The 17,092-nt window shown below is 38.5% G+C and overlaps 1 protein-coding gene across 1 annotated transcript; it reads left to right on the top strand.

The window, feature by feature from the left end:
• The first annotated feature begins 9,934 nt into the window (after positions 1-9,934).
• Positions 9,935-10,798, top strand: LOC131297970 (polygalacturonase 1 beta-like protein 2). The gene is made up of 2 exons (XM_058323207.1): positions 9,935-10,163; positions 10,280-10,798. The coding sequence occupies exons 1-2, from the start codon at positions 10,095-10,097 to the stop codon at positions 10,676-10,678; spliced, it is 468 nt and encodes a 155-aa protein (XP_058179190.1). The 5' UTR covers positions 9,935-10,094; the 3' UTR covers positions 10,679-10,798.
• Positions 10,799-17,092: the final 6,294 nt, after the last annotated feature.

Raw genomic sequence — 17,092 nt, 5'->3', positions numbered from 1 at the left:
CAGAACATCGGATGAATACACACCTTACCTAAAATCACAAGCACGACTTACAACTTTAACAGCCAAATCCCATCCAAAAAGACTTAAAACTCCTCCACCGTATACACCTTAATGTCGAACTTTGCCAAAAGAAACAATGAGAGAGCTAGAGAGAGAGAAAGAGAGAGAGAGAGAGAGAGGGAGTTTGAGTCTGGAAGGATTGACCCTGGCGGTTGGGTTCTAGTAATTAGAAACCACCGACGCCATGTTGGTGGAGGGACAGAGGTAAAGGACACCTTTACTCTGTTCATTGACAACATTCCTGAGGAAAGGGATCAAAAATGGCTCTCAAGGACTTTCAATAAATTTGGTGTGGTCAAGGATGCATTCATTCCAATGAAGAAGAGTAAGCGCACGGGTGGGAAGTTCGGTTTCGTTAGGTATGGCTGCTATGTGTCAGCTGCCATGGCAGTGGCCAAAATGAATGGAGCATGGGTGGATGATAAGAGATTATTTGTCAAGGAGGCTTGTTTTGACCAGAGGAAAGAGATCTTGAAGCCCAAACTGCCTAGTTTTACCAACGACAGGGTTCTTGGACCTGGTCAGAGGTTTAACACCACCATTAACAGAGGTGGTGGGCTACATACCATTAATGGGGGTGGGGAATCTTTATGGAAGAGGAAATCCTCTGGGGGCTCTTTTGCTCAAGTGTTGTGAGGTGAAACCTTTAACCCAGGACCCTCTCACGAAAAGGAGATCATTATTAAGTCTGATGGAGCTGGTAGTGGTTGGCTCCATAGAAGTGCAGTGGCTACCATGAACAGGGTGGTCTCCGTGAAGACTCTGAAGGAGAGTTTCAAGGAGGAGTTTGAGCAGGATGTCCAGTTTTGAACAATGGGAGGAAGATATGTCCTCATTACATTTCCAAACAGTGAAGTCCGGGACGAGCTCATTAAAAGGAAATGGATGGAAAGATGGTTTATTATGGTGAAACCATGGCAAGGTGAGCCGGCGAGTTTTGAACGGTTTGTTTGGCTAAATTGTTTCGGTATGCCTCTTAATTCTTGGAATTCTGAATCATTCAAGAGTATGGGGGAGATTTGGGGTAAGTTCATTATGGTGGATGATGAAACTCTGAGAGACTTGTCGTTTGCATTTGGAAGAATCCTCATAGCTACTGAGGAACCCTCAAAGATTGACAGATGGATTCAAATGGAGGTGAATGGGGTGCGGTACGAACTGTTGGTGAAAGAAGAAACCTCTTATGTCCATCCAATTGAGATTGGCTCGGAGGTGCGACCTCCACAGTTTTCAAGAGATTTGTAGAGGGGAGGTGCTAAGGGGCCGAAAATGTTGAGAAGGGAGATTGAAGAAGATGATGATGTGGAAAGCTGCTGCCCAAAATCCACCAATGACAGAAGGGGGTAGGTGAACAAGTCAGAATAAACAGTGCTACACAGATGATAGATGGACAAAGGGTAGAGTCGTGTCAGGTCAAAGTTCAAGGCTCTAAGCAAAGGGATGTTGACATGCATTTAATGCAACTCAGTGATGGATTTATAGCTTTTGAAGGAGATTTTGAATCTGTAGTGGAGGAATCGGCTGGAGTGGGGGCCTCGAATGGGCTAAAAGTGGGGGCTCAGAATGGGCCACTTCCAAGCCCAAATGTGGGCCTAGATAATGAGAAGAGTTTAGGCCCAGCCCCGTCTGTGGGTGAGGTGAACATGCATTTATCGCAGGCCCAAAGAATCTTAAAGAGGCCCCTACCTTTAGTGCCCATTCCAAAACCTACGGCACAGGTAGGGCTGCAAACGATCTGAGCCGCTCGCGAGCGGCTCGGAGCTCGGCTCAATAACGGCTCGGCTCGGCTCGGTTCGAGACACAAACGAACGAGCTCGAGCTCGAGTCCTGGGCTCGTTTCATGAACAAGCCGAGCTCGAGCTAGTCGAAACTCGGCTCGAATTGGCTCGCGAGCTCGATTATATTATATATATTTATATTTACATATTTATATTTATTTATATATATATATTTATATATATTTGTTTCATAAACGAGCCGAGCAAGCCGAGCTCGAGCTCCGTAAATACATCTTGAGCCGAGCTCGAGCTCGAGTCCTGCAGCTCGTCACGAGCTTGAGCCAACTAAATTTTTGGTGAGCCGAGCTCGAACACTCTAAAACTCGGCTCGGCTCGGCTCGTTTGCAGCCCTAGGCACAGGTCACTGAACTCCCTGTGGGTTCGAATGCTGGTCAGTCATCTCAGCTGGGGGATGGAGCACCACTCACTGGGATTAAGCTCATGGCGGACCTCTCTAATGCTGGATACAGAAGAAGACGTCGCAGGAAGCTATCCAACCTCATTCAAATCCAAGAGGAGCTATCTGGTGAATCGGAAGAGGACGAGATTGAAGCTTCTCCAGACCCAATTCATAGCTCTCAGCAAATCATTGACGAGGTACGAGCAACTATGGCTATTGGGGCTGCACTAAATGTTAATTTTCTCCCTAATGATGATAGGATCTTAAAGAAAATGATAGAGATTGAGGCTAAGGAGGCTGCCATTCTCCGTGAAAGGGAGAATGGAACTTAGGGCAGCCCAATCTCTTCCTTTCGGTGTTAGCTTTGGTTCAAGTTAATTTTATGCTGATTTTGTCATGGAATATTAGAGGGTTGGGGAGTGTTACAAAGAAAAGATTTTTATCTAAGTTGATTAAAAAGAAACGACCAGGTATGATATTTATCCAAGAAACAAAATTAGAATCTGTGGAGCGCTTAGCAATTCAACTAATCTGTGGTGGTATTGATGTGGATTATGCTTGCTCGAACTCTGAGGGTGCATCAGGGGGCCTTTTAACTATTTGGAATAATTCTTTTTTTAAACCAGCTAGTGTGATGGTCAATAGATCATTCATTTTGTTACAAGGGGCCATCGATGACTTCCCATGTACCTTCTTGAATGTCTATGGTCCTAACGACACTATTGCCCGCCGTGATCTCTGGGATGAAATTCTGGCATGTAAAGCTAATTTTCCGAATCCGTGGTGTATTGGGGGTGACTTCAATGAAATAAGAGAGGTGTCTGAAAAGGTGGGGTGCTTGAGAATCGATGGGGGGATGAAGGACTTTTTGGATTTTTGTAATCACATGGAAGTTCTGGATATCCTATGCAGGGAAGGTGTTTCACGTGGACCAACTATCAAAACAATGCCATCCACAGCCGGCTAGACAGACTTCTGATGTCCCAACTCTTCCTTGATAGGTTTAAGGTTTTGCAATGGGGTTTGCCTCGGCCAATTTCAGACCACTGCCTTATTATGTTACTGAATGATAATAGGGACTGGGGTCCAAAGCCTTTTAGATTCCTGGACATTTGGCTCTCGAGTCCTAAATGTATGAAGGTGGCCAAAGATGCTTGGAAGGAGGCACAGGTGCAAGGATGGGCTGGTTTCATTATCGTTCAGAAATTGCGGGCAATGAAGGATAGACTGAAACTTTGGAATAAACAAGACTTTCGGGATATCAATTGTGCTCTTCAAGATACCGAAGCCAAACTTCATCATCTTGATACCCTATCTGAAACTAGGCAGCTGAATGAAGAGGAAAAAGCAATTCGGTGCTCCCTAAAGTCTGAGTTTTGGAGGCTCTCTAACTTGACGGAGTCACTTTGGAAGCAAAAATCCCGTATTAAGTGGCTAAAGCTCGGGGATAGAAACACTAGGTTTTTCCAAATCTCAGCAAATAACTGTTTCAAGAGGAACTTGGTAGGTTCGGTATGGGTAAATGGAAGTCTGCTGGTGGATCCAGTCCAGATCAAAGAAGTAGCAACTGAATACTTTCGAACAAACTTTACAGAAGAAAGAAGAATCAGGCCGGACCTGGGCGGTCTTTTTTCCAGAAAAGTCGATCAGGAGAAAGCATTTCAGCTTGAGAAACCTTTTGAGGAAAGGGAAATCCTGGCAGCCCTTCAAGATTGTAGCAACTTCAAAGCCCCGGGTCCCGATGGCTTTAATTTTTCTTTTGTTAAGCAAGGCTGGGTCTTCATGAAGGAGGATGTCATCAAATTTTTTTCCGAGTTCCACTCAAATGGGAAGCTTACCAAAGGTATCAACTCCACTTTTGTTTCTCTTATTCCTAAAGTAGCATGCCCTGCTGTTTTTAAGGAATATCGTCCCATTAGTATGGTGGGGTGGGTCTATAAACTTTTATCCAAAGTTTTAGCGAATAGAATTAAGGGTCAGATGCGATCGGTTATCGGGGAGACTCAAGCTGCCTTTGTCTATGGGAAACAAATTCTGGATGGAGTCCTTATAGCAAATGAGGCTATCCACAGTTGGAAAACCAGGGAGCATGGGGGCCTCATCTTAAAATTAGACTTTGAAAGAGCATACGATTGCGTCAATTGGAGCTTTCTCAATAGTATGCTATCTAGATTGGGCTTTGGGGACAAATGGAGGGATTGGATTTTAGAGTGTTGCTCTTCGGTTTCAATGTCTATCTTGATCAATGGATCACCGTCTCCGGAATTTTATACTCAAAAAGGGTTGAGACAAGGCGATCCCTTATCTCCATTCCTCTTTAATATTGTTGCGGAGGCGCTCAACATAATGCTAGAACGAGCAAAGGATCGAAATATCATTAATGGAACCAAAGTGGGGCGTAATGGAGTCAATATCTCTCATCTACAATTTGTAGACGATACGATTCTCTTTTGCAATAATGATCCAGTTGAGATGGCAAATATTAAAAGAATTCTGAGATGTTTTCAATTGATGTCTGGCCTGAGAATTAATTTCTCAAAGAGTTCCCTCTGTGGAGTGAACATTCCACCTCAAGCAACTTCATCCTTGGCCCAGATCATGGATTGTAAAGTGGAGCAGCTTCCGATCAAGTATCTCGGCTTGCCTTTAGGTGCTAATCCAGGAAGGATCAAAACATGGGATCCTGTAATTGAAAGGATAGAGAAAATGTTGAGTATTTGGCGTAATCGATGTATTTCTACCGGGGGAAGGTTGTCTCTTATTAACTCCAATACTGCAAACGTCCCCGTATATATTATGTCTTTGTTTAAAATGCCAGCAGCTGTTGCGAGGAAATTGGAGAAACTACAGAGAAATTTTTTTTGTGGTGACTCGAATGACAAAAACAAAATGCATGTGGTGAAGTGGGATGAGATTACTCGGAAGAAATCTAATGGAGGATTGGGGATCAAAAAAATAGTCCAACAGAACCTAGCTCTTTTGACAATATGGTGGTGGAGATTTGGCAAGGATAGAGAAGCTTTATGGGTGAAAGTGATTCAAGGAAAATATGATTTGAATACTAACTGTTGGCTGCCCTATGCTCTCAGTCCCGGCTCAACATCAAGAATTTGGTCAGATATTTGCTCTTTGGAAAACCCATCATCCCAATTGGGTTTCTCCATTCGAGACAGCTTTCGAGTCCAGGTAAACTCCGAAGATGCTACTGCTTTTTGGGAACATGTTTGGTTAGGTGAAGCCTCATTGAAACAAGATTATCCTAGACTGTTTTCTTTATCTACCCAAAAAGAGATGTTGATCTGTAACTTGAGGACCGAGGGGTCCTGGGATTTAATGTTTAGGCGAGACATGCTTGGTCGAGAGAAGCAAGAGATGGATAACTTGAAACAGAGACTTGAACGAGTTATTCTAAATCCCTCGAAGCCTGATACATTGCAGTGGAGGTGGTCTGGTGATGGAATATTTTCTGTCAAGTCAGCTTATGGGCATTGGGAACAGCAAACCCATTCAAGCAATCAATTGCTGGGTTCTTTATGGAAGAATTTGGGCCCTCCCAAGGTAGAAATCTTTGCGTGGATGGCTGTTAAGGAAAGGGCAGTTACCAAGTCAGTCCTTCTTAGTAGAAACCTGATCAATGAGATTCAATTAGCTTTGTGCCCCCTATGCTCTTTGAGCCTTGAAACCCATCAGCACTTGTTTCTCCATTGTCACTTCTCGTGGAGTGTATGGTCGATAATTTTAGATTGGTGGAACATCAAATGGGTTTGTCCAAGATCGGTTCCTGATTCAGCTAATTGGTGGTTTGATAATGGATTTTACAACCTGGAGAAACATGTATGGGAAGCTTGTTTCTTTGCAACACTATGGTCTCTATGGTTGGTAAGGAATGACAATATCTTCAATAACTCTTCGAAACAAGCTTGGGAGGTGGGGGATCTAGTCAAAACTAGAGTTGCAATGTGGATGAAGGCGAAGTTTGACATCAAGGTCTACACTGTTGAGGAGTTCAAGTTCTTCTTAGATGGTATCCGAAAATTAAAATTGTAACATAGTTTAAGGTGGACATCCAATTGTCGGTTGGATGTGGTTGTATTTTTTACTTTTTCCTCGATGTACCCCGGTCGAGTTTTATAAGTTATTTCATTTGCCGAGCAAAAAAATAAAAAATGTCGAACTTTGCCTTTACCCACATAGCGACTCTATATTTTACCTTTTCAACCACTTCCCGAATTGTCATTGTTACGTTGTTAAACACAACCTCGTTTCGCACCAGCCATAATGACCACAAGGTCGTGAAGAAAGTAGCTTCCCATAATCTTCTCTCCAAGTTTCTAAATCTATTATCCATCCACCACTGGAGATGATTATGTAGAGATTCGGGACATACCCATTGAACACGCCACCATTCTAGAATCTGCGACCAAACACCCCACGAAAAAGGACGGTGCAAAAAAAAGTGTTACGGAGTTTCCAAGACCAAAGAGCAAAGAGGGCACAAAGAAGATTGTCCCTCCAAAATCAAATTTCTACCCAAAAGCACCGATCTCGTGGCTACCTTAGATTGAATAGCCATCCAAGTGAAAATTTCCGCCTTAGGGGGGCTAATGTTCTTCCATAAGGCTTCCAACCCCAGACTTTCGGAATGCCTACTATTTTCCCACTGACTGTACACCGATTTAACCGAGAATCTATTATCAGAGGTCCATCTCCAATTCAATGCATCACGACTGTCCGTATCCAGAAAAACTGGTTGTAGCCTCTGCTTTAATTCCTCCCTTTGATCAATTTCCCATTCGTGTAGCTCTCGATTAAAGGTTAGGTTCCATCTATCATCTCCCAAACCACTCCAGAATGCATTGACAACCGCCTCTTTTTGAGTAGAGATCAGGTATAGCCGTGGATAGTCCTCTCTAAGTGTCGTGTCCCCCAACCATGGCTGATTCCAAAAAGAAATCTCCAATCCAGAACGAACCTGGATTTTGAATCCCTCCTGGATTATATTTCCAATGCACGAAGAAACTTCACCAAGAGAGCAAATATCCTTCCATACAGTCGAGGCTTTACCCGACATCGGCATACAAGGAAGCCAGCAATTGAGTCCTAAATTAATCATGCTTTCCTTTAATTACTTTTACCCACAACGAGTCTGGCTCCTTGTTGAACCTCCACCACCATTTGGCAAGGAGGGACGGACTTTGAATCATCAGATTCTTCACATCAAGGCCCCCATTCTCCTTTTTCCTACAAATCACCTCCCATTTGATTAGATGGAGTTTTCACTTGTCAGTCGTATCACCCCCAAAAAAAATTCTTTGAATTTTCTCCATCCCCTTCGCTACTGACACTGGCATTCTGAAAATCGACATGAAGTAGATCGGTTGGTTGGCAAGAGAAGAATTAATTAAGGTAAGTTTGCCCCCCGAAGAGTTGTATCGCCCCCGCCACACTTAAACGCTTCTCCATCTTTTCAATCACCGGATCCCACGTCTTTAGCCTTTTGGGATTGGCACCCAGAGGCAAACCCAAATATTTAATAAGTAGATGCTCAACCTTACACCCCATAACTTGCGCTAATGAAATCACAACCTGATGGGGAATTTTAATACCGCATAAAGAACTCTTGGAAAAATTAATTCTGAGCCCAGACATAAGTTGAAAGTATCTAAGGATTATCTTGATGTTAGACATCTCTTCCGGATCATTATTGCAAAATATAACGGTGTCATCCGCAAATTGAAGGTGCGTTACCGTCACTCCATTGACCCCTATTCTTGCTCCTTTTATGATGTTTCTATCCTTAGCTCACTCCAGTAAAATGTTTAGCCCTTCAACGACAATATTAAAGAGGAAAAGGGATAATAGATCACCTTGTCTGATGCCTCTCTCAATCAGAAATTCCTTGGATGGTGAGCCATTGATCAGCATCGACATGGAGACCGAAGAGATACATTCCTTAATCCATCCACACCATTTCTCTCCGAATCCCATTTTCGCAAGAAGATCTAGTATTTCTATTTGAAAGTGGCCTGCTCTGACTCTTGTTTTATCGCGCAAGTCTTGTTCAGTGGGAAAAGAAGTGCACGCACCACTTGAAGGGATTAGAAATATTTCACCGCAAGAGAAACTTTTTATGAACAAAATAGGGATACCAGGGGTGGTTGTATCCCCTTTTGTTCGTTTCTACTTTTTCGGTCATTTTCTGATCACACTTGGATGATCGACTTCGTTCATTTTATAGAGTTTGATGAGAACTTTAATCATACCAAAAATCGTGTTCATTGAACTTTAGTAGGTACATGATTGGCACACGTGTAAATTGCAAAAAAAAAAAAAAAAGGGTTCCGATTCAGTGAATTTTTTTAATCCAGTTTTGTGTTTTCTTCAATTTTCATGTGTGCCGATCATATATCTAATAAAGTTCGATCAACACGATTTTTGGTACAATTATGGTTCTCATCATACTCTACAACACAAACGGAGCCGATCATCTAAATGTGATCGAAAAAATGACTAAAAAATACAAACGAACCAGAAAGGATACTACCACCCATGATTTCCCCGTTATACATAAAAGTTTCTCACACGCCCTTTGCTCCTTGGTTTCTTAGGCCCCCACAAGATTCTTAATGGTAATTTGACCTCTTCCATGTTTAATTGAATGAAAACAAGATATGCAGCCTCTTCTAGGTCGACAAGAAAATCCCCAGTTTGTGTGAAATTGTCCTTTCACTTTTGGTAGGGTGGGCTTTTAAGGCCTTTGGTGTTGTATGAGCAGTTTATTATTTTATCTAGACACTTTAGACCTCCAGGTGTTGTATTGAGCTTTATTTTTTGGCTATATTTTTCAACTTTTGAATTGAATTCCTTCCATTTTCTCAAATAAAATGTTATTTTTACCGATAAAAAAATAAATATTGAAAGAGGAACTAGGAAAATTGATCTATTAGTTGTGTAGTTGTAATTGGCTGCAGTTATGTGAGTTATTGTGTATAAATTATTGTATGAGTAGCATCGTTCAAGATTTAAACACTCAAATCCAACCACGCTTCTTTATGAAGTTATATTACTATTTGCTGCTTCTTATCTACGTACACCATGATTGCCTCAATGTTTATCAAACAAGTAATACTCCTACTACATATATTGGGAGAGCAAGTGGATGGTGGAATTGGGCTTTAGAAATAGTCGACGTGAGCGTAAATTGACCCAGAAAATTTGAGTTATTGAAAGAAACAAGTAATGCTATATTGAATATAAAAGCAGCCAAGATTTGCTTACCCATTCTATTGAACTTAACTTAAATCTAAGAATTTTGTTATTATTTACTTTTTTTTGCATTTGTTAATTTTGCATCAAACTTCTGTAGGTTATTGATTCGTCTCGACAAAAAGAATCGAAGAAGTAATTTTTTTTTTTACTTTTACCCAAATATTTTGAAAATAACCACTTTTTAGCAAAAATATTGACATTTTAGAGCTAAAAAAGTGGTTATTTCTCAAAATACTTAGGTAAAAGTAAAAAAATTTCACTTTTCCGGTTCCTCTCTTGAGACAAATCAATAATCCATAAAAGTTTGGTACAAGACTAACAAATGCGAAAAAAATTTAATTAAGGATAAAAATTACAATTTTAAGTTTAGTTAATTTCAAAAGAACAAGGGATTTAATGCCATAGAATTTTTTTTGCATAAATGCAAACATAAAGGCTGCACCTGCAAAGTAGAATAAAGAAGTTCTCCCCTTTGATGTCAAGTATACATCATTTACTTCTTCCCAAGACACCATTTTGTACTCTCCAACAAAATTCCACTTCTACAAAGAGATAAACACAAACTGCTGAAATCCACAGTACTAAAAATGGAGAGAAGAATCACTCTCGTATCTCACATTCCCTTCCTCTTGTTCTTATTCCTCTCACTTTCCACTGTAAGATCTCTCTCTCTCTCTCTCTCTCTCTCTCTCTCTCTCTCCAACATTCGTTTTTGGCCTATAGTGAACTTTGGTCTTCCTGCATTAATCCCATTTCTTTCTTTTGTTCGCAGGTTTCACGATCCGTGACAAGCGAAAACCCGTTTACAGCCAGAGCCTCAGTCATCAGGTACTGGAACAACCACGTCTCCAACTCCAAACAGCCCCTAAAGCCACCCCCTAATTTCCTTTTATCAAAAGCATCCCCTCTCTCCGCCGTGGAAACGGCGTTTTTCGCAAGACTCGCCGCCCAGAAAGCACTGTCGTCCCACCTCTCCGCCTTCTGCTCCGCCGCCAACTTGTTCTGCCTCTTCGACGACGCCCCAATGACGACGACGTTGGACAAACCAAATGCCGACGCCGACTTCGCGTTGTACAACAACAAGAAGTTTTCCAACTACGGAACGTCGCGGGTCGCGCGCGCCGACGTGTTCAAGAACTACTCCGACGGTACTCTTTTGTTTCATTTGTAAAAAATCCTGTGCCAAAATTTGAATCCTTCGCGTACGTACGACCCATAATTACTATTCTCATTAAAATGGAGTTGTAACTCTGTTTGCTAGTACTTATAATTTAATTTTTTTTTATGGACATTATAATTTAGCTTTTTAGTTTATACCTTTTAAATTTTTTGCTTAAACAAATTAAAATAAGTTATAAAAGTGTTTGTTATAGCTTTTTATAAATTGTAAAAATAGTATAACTTAACCTATTTGCGTAAATAAGCTTTCAAATGGTAGCTCTTCATAAGAGATTGTCCTTAAAACTTGAATAAGAATAACTTATTAACTTTACTATTTTTTTGTTCATTCATATTCTAACAGCTTACAATAAGAGAAATAAAATAAAATAAAATTGGAGCTTCAAATATTCTAGTTTTTTTTGGATAAAAAAAGCTAGTAAAGCCAAATATAAGTGATTATTCATAATTGGTAACAAACACCATTTATTAGTTTTTTAAAGCAAATAAGATGATTATATAAGTTGGATTATAAGTGTTAGAAAATGGGCCCAGTGTCTAATTGGACAATCTAAGTTTATATCTCATTTGGTGCACATTCTCTATTACTACTATATGGGCAGTTGCATATATATTATTCCTTCATGAAAAAGAACTATTGGGTTATTCTTTTGAAGAAAAATTCAAAAGAAACTTCAACATTTTATTGGATATCAATGAATTCTTTAAATTTATGAAGAAATTTTGAACCTTTCCTTGAAAAAAATACTATTGTTTTTAAATTTTCGTTTTGCGCGCGTTCGAAACATGCATTTTGAAACCGAGTAACTAATGGAGGCTTGTATGGATAAAAATAGCCTGACCAATAAACATGGTTATGTATTCATTCATATGAAATAATTGCACTAACAATGCATACCAAAAAAAAGATAATTTTATTATTATCAAATGAATGTTTATCATGTGATTTACTACCAACTTTGAGTTATAAGATGTGTTTTGTCAAAAGAATTTGCATTGCGTTGTCTTAATTTTGCATCATAAATTGCTGGTCAAATGATCATGTAGCCAGAATAGTCTGACACCCGAGAAATTTTTTTGTGCGAAGCGGATATATCTCTTGTGGTGTCCGCTTGGCACTCCTGAGCCATTTGATACACTTTTGGACCGCTCAGATTGAAACATTCTTTCTCCTCTCACCCCTGTTATTTCTACCTATTATTTTTTCTCCAAATTCAAGCTGTCCAAAATTAAAATAGACGGTCCGGATGCACCAAACGGACAAGTACTGTAAAATTTCTCGTCGGCACCCTATAGTAGTACAGTAGTAATTTATACTGCTTGTCAATCTTTTCAAGTCCTGAATCGCTTTTATTTTGAGATGTCCTACTGTCTCAAAAGTTTTTAGAAAAAATAAAAAGTAATAATACTAATTTTTTTGTTAAAAAATTTGATTTCGGCACTATAATTTTTGATAATAACACACTATAATTGTATTTTATTATTCAAAATACAGATAACATAAACACTGAAAGTTAAACAAATAACTAAGTGTGATTATTAAATTTTAAATTGCTAAAATCATTTTTTTTTTTAAAAGAAGAAGCTATCCCCTGACTGCACACATGGTAAAGTTGTTGGGACTGCAATTCAATTTGCAGCTCGTACGAGAAATTATTGGTTGCCCCAAGGGCAACACGTCAGGTGGTGCCCCCATCAATAAAAATTTGTCTTGTGGCAGTCAGAAAGTCTAGAGCCGTTTGAGCATTAAATCCCACTGACAGGTTCTTCTCTCTCTCCACTAGATACAGCATTCTCTCTAAAATTAACTCAAAAAGTGTTTCAAATTTCAATCCGTTTGAATGGGTGAGAAAATTTTATTTTTTTTATCATTTAATTCGCAAATCTAGCTATCAAATTTGTTTAGGGAGTTTTTTATGCTTTTATCTTCTGACCTATACACGTTTTGTCTACTTTGTTCCTAGACTATTAAAATTACTTATTTGATCACTCAACTTCCTGATTGAGACTCCATTTGGTTCGATTGTTAACGACATCCCAGTTTTTGGACGGAAAGTTGGGGCTTATATACGATTCTCCAAAATATTAGCGAATTGTCAATTTAGTTCCCAATCTAGACATTTGTCCGAATTTCACCATCCCATGCGCGTTTTTATTTCAAAACTTCTAAGTTTATAATATAATTTTTTACCATCCATTGCGTGTTTACTTCAAAATTTTCAATCCATAAAAAAATATGGACAGAAATTCTTGCAATCAAGAACACCCCTGTTTTAACGGAAATTCATGCAATCAAGAATACATTCATTATTGCAATCAAGAATGCCCCCATTTTGCAGAAACAAATAAGGGCGTCATGGCTGGAGACCATTTTGACTCACATTTTAAACACTAAAGAAATTTGGACAAATGTCTGGATTGTGGACCAAATTGGCAGTTCACTAATATTTCAGGGGCAAGAAAGGTAAATACGCCCCGATTTTCCGTCCAAAAATTGGAATGCCGTTGATGATCGGAGTAAGTGGGTTACAACCAGAAATTCATAAAAGGTAGTAAGTGGTTTTAATAGTTTAAGGACGAAGTAGGCAAAACGTGTATAGTTTAAGGGACAAAAGCATAAAAAAAAAAACTCTTTAAGAAATGGGTCCTCTCTAGTTCTCATTTTGTCTAAATCTCGACCGTTTATCTCGAAAATTAAATTCAATAGCAGCACATTGAATTTGTTGACAGTGTTCTATCAGTGAGACTAAATTGCAATTTTTGACCATTGATTCCCGGGATATAAGGTCGAAATTTTGACTATTTGGTCAAGCCCAAAATAAGGACGGGGCATTTACCAATGATTTTGGAACGGATGTGTTCCATGTAAGATAAATAATACTCATATTGGTATATGTACCAGAAATAGAATCGAACTATTCTCTAGTCGTTGTTTTTCAAGTTTGAACACCGAACACACACACACAAACACTAGATTTAGGTGTCTTCCAACTTATACATGACCTGAGAGTGCCTAGATTTGATGGAGATCATAGGCTTATAAAATGTTAGGTTATGAACCCTTAATCTTCCTCAAGAAACCTTATAGTTTCCCTCAATCATGGAAACTTAAACTTACAAATAATGGAGATAGTGGGAAGTCAAGAGCTTTGAAACCACAACTACAAACATAATGTAAGTGGGCAATCTCTTAATCACCCATGTGACTAAGTGGGCCTTAAATATATTTCTTACATTCTTCCACTGGCCCACGAAACACATGTTTGCATTTTAAGGTGATAAATACTTTAAATGGCCATACAACTGAAATTGCCCATAACTTAAAATTTTTGAAAACCTTTTACTCCATTAAAAAAATATATATCAAACATGAATCATAGCGGTAGTGCCGTAACTAATAGGCATTCCCTTTCATGTATTACAATGTGTGACACTTCCCAACGAGTACCAGATAAGACCAAATAAGATATACTTTATAAATGAATAATTAATAGTCATTTAGGGTCCTCTTTTTTTATCTCAACGGATAACCTTTATACGTACTTCTTACCTTATTGGTACATGTATGTTTTTATTTTTTAAGAACACTTATAGCGTGACACAACTTAAATTGAGCAACATACAAGAGAAAATCATCATAAAATGAGCTAACAAGCCATGTATTCACTACATGACATAAACTGTTTGCCGGCAGAAATTAGCTCAATTCTTTATACTCAATAGTCACAAATTTTGTTTATAAATTCTTTCCTTCCTAGTGAGGCACTTTATATCGATATACGTTATTCGGGTTTTATCTTTATCTTAGAGAAAACCGTAATTGAAATAAACTTCGTGATGGTCTCAATATAATATCGACAACCTAAGACCTTTTATTACATGCTAATGCTATGTAGTTTCGTGAATAGCTCCTACTAATTTCTGCATTCGTAGAACATAACTTGAGACATGATTAATGGGATGCATGTAAATCAACCTAAAATTCTTGGTTCTTTATAAGTACCTCATAACCTTTATTTGTAGCCTTCTAATGCATCATATCATGGTCATTTGAATATTGACCTGGTAAACCCTTGATCAATATCCATATAGCCCATAAAAATATATTTGCTCCCACTCCTTAAGGAGCATTCTTTTTCTCTACTTATAATCAAAATGACTGTCTTTTCTCAAATTTCTTCTGGATGCTAGCCAAAACCTTATTGGATCTTCTGAAAATGAAATGTTAACTGTTAACGGCAGAGATGGAACTCCAAATTAATACTCTTTCTTTGAATATTAAGCTTAAGAGACTAAACTTCTCCTACTATTAATGTTCAAACTTTCATCTAGTGCAAAACCTTGATCCATGCATACCAGACTAGAATACTTTCTAGGCAATCAATAAAAATTTACACAACTGGTAGTGGAATACAAGAAACAACTTTAAGAAACAACTTGAATGGCTACAATAACTAAGAAATTACGACTCTCAATTATTTGTAAATTCTAACCTTCCTATGGGTAGAGATGCTTTACGCATGAATTTATGTAACCCTAGCTTTATGAATAAGATAAATGATCAAAACAATGAGAACAAATTCTCCGTACCTTGAGGCATAGGAAAAGTTTATTATCGACTTTCAAAAGATTATCTTAATTACTCAACTCAAATCACAAAAATAACAACCTCCTCGTAGGACTAAGTTTTTTTTTTTTATTAATTTTCATGAATCAATTAACTAAAACTTTAATCTCAAACCTTAATTGAAATAAAGTAAATTCAAACATCACTGTGGGTAAAGAAGACTCACCAATTTATTTCATTACAACAGCAAGAAGACTCACCAATTTCGAACATCACATGAAACATATAATCTATTTACACAATTTCTATTTTGGTGTTGAATCCACTAAAATGTCCCAAACAAATTAACAAAACTAATTATTTCCTTGTGGGCAAATAATTAATTTTACTAATTCAACCTCAATGGTAGATGCCATGTAATACAAACACATATAATCCAATCACTACTCCATATGTGACTCTCCTAATATCAAACATCATAATATCTCAAGATGATGTGGCTAATCTCCAGATATTATTATAACGTTCAAGTCATCTAAAAAGGCATCAACCAAAATTTAATGGGACGACAACTACCACATATTCACTGTATAGTCTCACAATCGTGAGTTGGCTTCTAGATCATGTTGAAATAGTAACCATGATTCCCACGTTTGGGAATTGTTCTTTTGGAGGCTTGGTATTGATAAGCTTCAAAGCAAGTAGAAGGATTTAGTCAAAGATCAGATGAAGACATTTGCCATTACGTATTTGATTTTGTGAGTGTTTCAATAAATATAGGCTTATCAATTAAGTGTGTAGCTATGAAAAATAGGCTTATAATCTGTATTGTAAAAGTATGCGAGTTGAGTAAGAGAAAGAAAGAGAGAAGTGAATGAGAGCTTTGTAATTGTTTGTGTGCTTTATCAATAAAAAGTGTGCTTACTATTGTGTGAGAAATCTCCTCTTTCGATCAGTGATACCTATCGCTTCCGCTTTCCAACAGATCAAAGTTTCAACAGAAATTGCAAGCATACATAGGAAGACTTATTGGATCTAACAGCCAGTTTCTAAAATTAAAACTTTGAACTCTCAGATATACAGGCAAAAGCCTACAAACAACTCCAAAAATTGTTTCTGTAAATGCTCCTAAACTCGAGCACGGAATTGATGACTCTATGCATCAGTATCAAACAAAATGAGTCCCAACAGTAATGGAATATGAATTGTCCGTATACGAAACAAAATGAGTCAAACTCCCCTTTTTTTTTTTAATGATGGGAAGTTGGCCGGTGATTAGACAAAAATAGACTCTCTACTTTCCAAGATAAATCGAAGACTTTGGAGTTTTGGCAAAGGCTATGATGCTCCCAAGTGGTATGGGAGCATCATACTCCCAATGAATTATAGACAACACTTACCATTCACTAAGGCAACACTTACCATTCACTAAGGCAGAACTTACCACACAAGTGTGGTAAGTTCTGCCTTAGTGAATGGTAAGTGTTGCCTTAGTGAATGGTAAGTGTTGTCTGTTCTGTGGTAAGTAATCCTCCGTTTTTTAGATCAAAACAACCTCATTTTTAACAAAACCACCCCATTTTTAGTTTTTGATTTTGATCTAAGGGCTGTGATTTATCTATTTTCAATCCAAAGGCTGTAATTCATTGGGAGTATGATGCTCCCATACCACTTGGGAGCATCACAGAAGTTTTGTGGAGTTTTGTGACAAGTGGCCGGACACTGACTAGCTAGATTCTGTACGGGAGTGGCATGTGAAACATGTACATATAGGGAAATAAGCATTATATATAGTACATCTCAAAAATGAAATATGCGACCAAGGCGTGATCTCGGGCG

This window comes from Rhododendron vialii, chromosome 8a (assembly GCF_030253575.1).
Source record: "Rhododendron vialii isolate Sample 1 chromosome 8a, ASM3025357v1".
NCBI classification, from domain to species: Eukaryota; Viridiplantae; Streptophyta; class Magnoliopsida; order Ericales; family Ericaceae; genus Rhododendron; species Rhododendron vialii.
Note: the sequence above shows the minus strand (reverse complement) of the source record. Positions and strands in the feature narration are given on the sequence as shown.

What these genes read in the sequence shown, in the direction of transcription:
- LOC131297970 (XM_058323207.1), top strand. Translation starts at nt 10,095, where the DNA reads ATGGAGAGAAGAATCACTCTCGTATCTCACATTCCCTTCCTCTTGTTC. An exon ending in TATTCCTCTCACTTTCCACT is followed by an intron (nt 10,164 to 10,279) that starts GTAAGATCTCTC and finishes TTTTGTTCGCAG; the next exon opens with GTTTCACGATCCGTGACAAG.